Source organism: Macrobrachium rosenbergii, chromosome 21 (genome assembly GCF_040412425.1).
Source record: "Macrobrachium rosenbergii isolate ZJJX-2024 chromosome 21, ASM4041242v1, whole genome shotgun sequence".
NCBI classification, from domain to species: Eukaryota; Metazoa; Arthropoda; class Malacostraca; order Decapoda; family Palaemonidae; genus Macrobrachium; species Macrobrachium rosenbergii.
In genome coordinates this window covers 34,696,836-34,698,672 of record NC_089761.1, presented here as the reverse complement: position 1 = coordinate 34,698,672, position 1,837 = coordinate 34,696,836, and the positions used below count along the sequence as shown (strand labels likewise).

The window sequence follows — 1,837 nt, the reverse complement described above, 5'->3', positions numbered from 1 at the left end:
CATACTATAACGTGTCTGCCTGTGTGTGCAAATATATATATATATATATATATATATATATATATATATATATATATATATATATATATATATATATATATATATATATATATATATATATATATATACACACATGACCATTATGTAGAAATATATACTTTTCACTCCTTTTTGTACAAAAATTCCTAATTTATTGTTCAGTCTTTAGGTACTAATACATTACAGCTTTTCATATTGTATTTATTTGCTTAAAATTTTCATCCGATTATTTTGAAATTTAGATCAATGGAAAATATAAGATGACAATATTTGTAATCATTACGATGATGATGATGATGATGATGATGATTATAATTAAGCAACGATGGTGAAGATTCTAACTTAATCCCTTCGGAAATGAAAAGAAACAAGTATAAAATGCGTCGAAGTTTCTTCGACGTAATCGGGTTTTCTGTGCGGCCACTGCAGCGTATAATCAAGACCACCGTAAATAGATCTATCTTTCGGTGGTCTCGGTATAATGCTGTAAGAGCTGCGGCCCATGAAACTTTAACCACGGTCCGGTGGTGGCCTATCCTACATCGTTGCCAGAAGCACGATTATGGCTAACTTTAACCTTAAATAAAATAAAAACTACTGAGGCTAGAGGGCTGCAATTTGGTATGTTTGATGACTGGAGGGTGGATGATCAACATACCAATTTGTAGCCATCTAGCCTCAGTAGTTTTTAAGATCTGGTTGTGGGTAGAAACAAGTGAGGACAGGATAAAGTGCGGACGGACAGACAAAGTCGGCACAATAGTTTTCTTTTACAGAAAACAGCAACAAACCCCTTTATCATAACAATCGCTAAAGAAACAAACGAATTTAAAAATCCCGCCGCGAGACGACTCTGTCTGTGGACTCTGTAATCCTCAACACGTCTGCAACAATACACAGGAATCCCCGGAACGCCATATCCGAACTTGTGCAACGGAATTATGCAAAAACGTCGATAAGCACGAGACAAACACGACCTCTGCCCCCTCCCCCCTACCCCCCACAAAAAAAATCAAGAGAGAAAGGCTGTCCATAGCGACAGGGTCACTCGCAAAGACCCCTTGATATTCCAGAACGCATAACTCGGATGGAATTGGCATTCTCGAGCCGAGATACCTCACGTGCTGGTAACACCATTTGCAGCCGTGTGGGCATGGATGGCTGAAGGTGGGACTCTCGCTCCTTGTCGTGGACGATTGAGGATGGAGCTCGGTAATGTCCAGAGGGAATGGAGGAGGGAGCTCAGCAGATTCCAGAGGGAATGGAGGAGGGAACGGAGGAGGGACTCAGCAGTTACCAGAGGGAATGGAAACTGGTATCAGCAGTTACCAGAGGGAATGGAAACTGGTATCAGCAGTTACCAAAGGAAATGGAAACTGGAACTCAGCAGTTACCAGAGGGAATGGAAACTGGAACTCAGCAGTTTCCAGAGGGGAATGGAAACTGGAGCTCAGCAGTTACCGGAGGGAATGGAAACGGGAACTCACACTTACCGGAGGGAATGGAAACTGGAACTCAGCAGTTACCGGAGGGAATGGAAACTGGAACTCAGCAGTTACCAGAGGGAAATGAGACTGGAACTCAGCAGTTACCAGAGGGAAATGAGACTGGAACTCAGCAGTTACTAGAGGGAAAGGAGACTGGAACTCAGCAGTTACCAGAGGGAATGGAAACTGGAACTCAGCAGTTACCAGAGGGAAAGGAGACTGGAACTCAGCAGTTACCAGAGGGAATGGCAACTGGAACTCAGCAGATTCCAGAGGGAATGGAGGACGGAACCCAGGAGATTCCAAAGTGA

At 42.6% G+C, this 1,837-nt stretch overlaps 1 protein-coding gene across 1 annotated transcript; it reads left to right on the top strand.

Moving 5' to 3' along the window:
* The first annotated feature begins 1,267 nt into the window (after positions 1–1,267).
* Positions 1,268–1,837, top strand: LOC136849440 (protein argonaute-2-like). The gene has a single exon (XM_067122790.1). The coding sequence runs from the start codon at positions 1,268–1,270 to the stop codon at positions 1,835–1,837; it is 570 nt and encodes a 189-aa protein (XP_066978891.1).

Coding starts and splice junctions, on each gene's coding strand:
- LOC136849440 (XM_067122790.1), top strand. CDS start 1,268: ATGGAGGAGGGAGCTCAGCAGATTCCAGAGGGAATGGAGGAGGGAACG.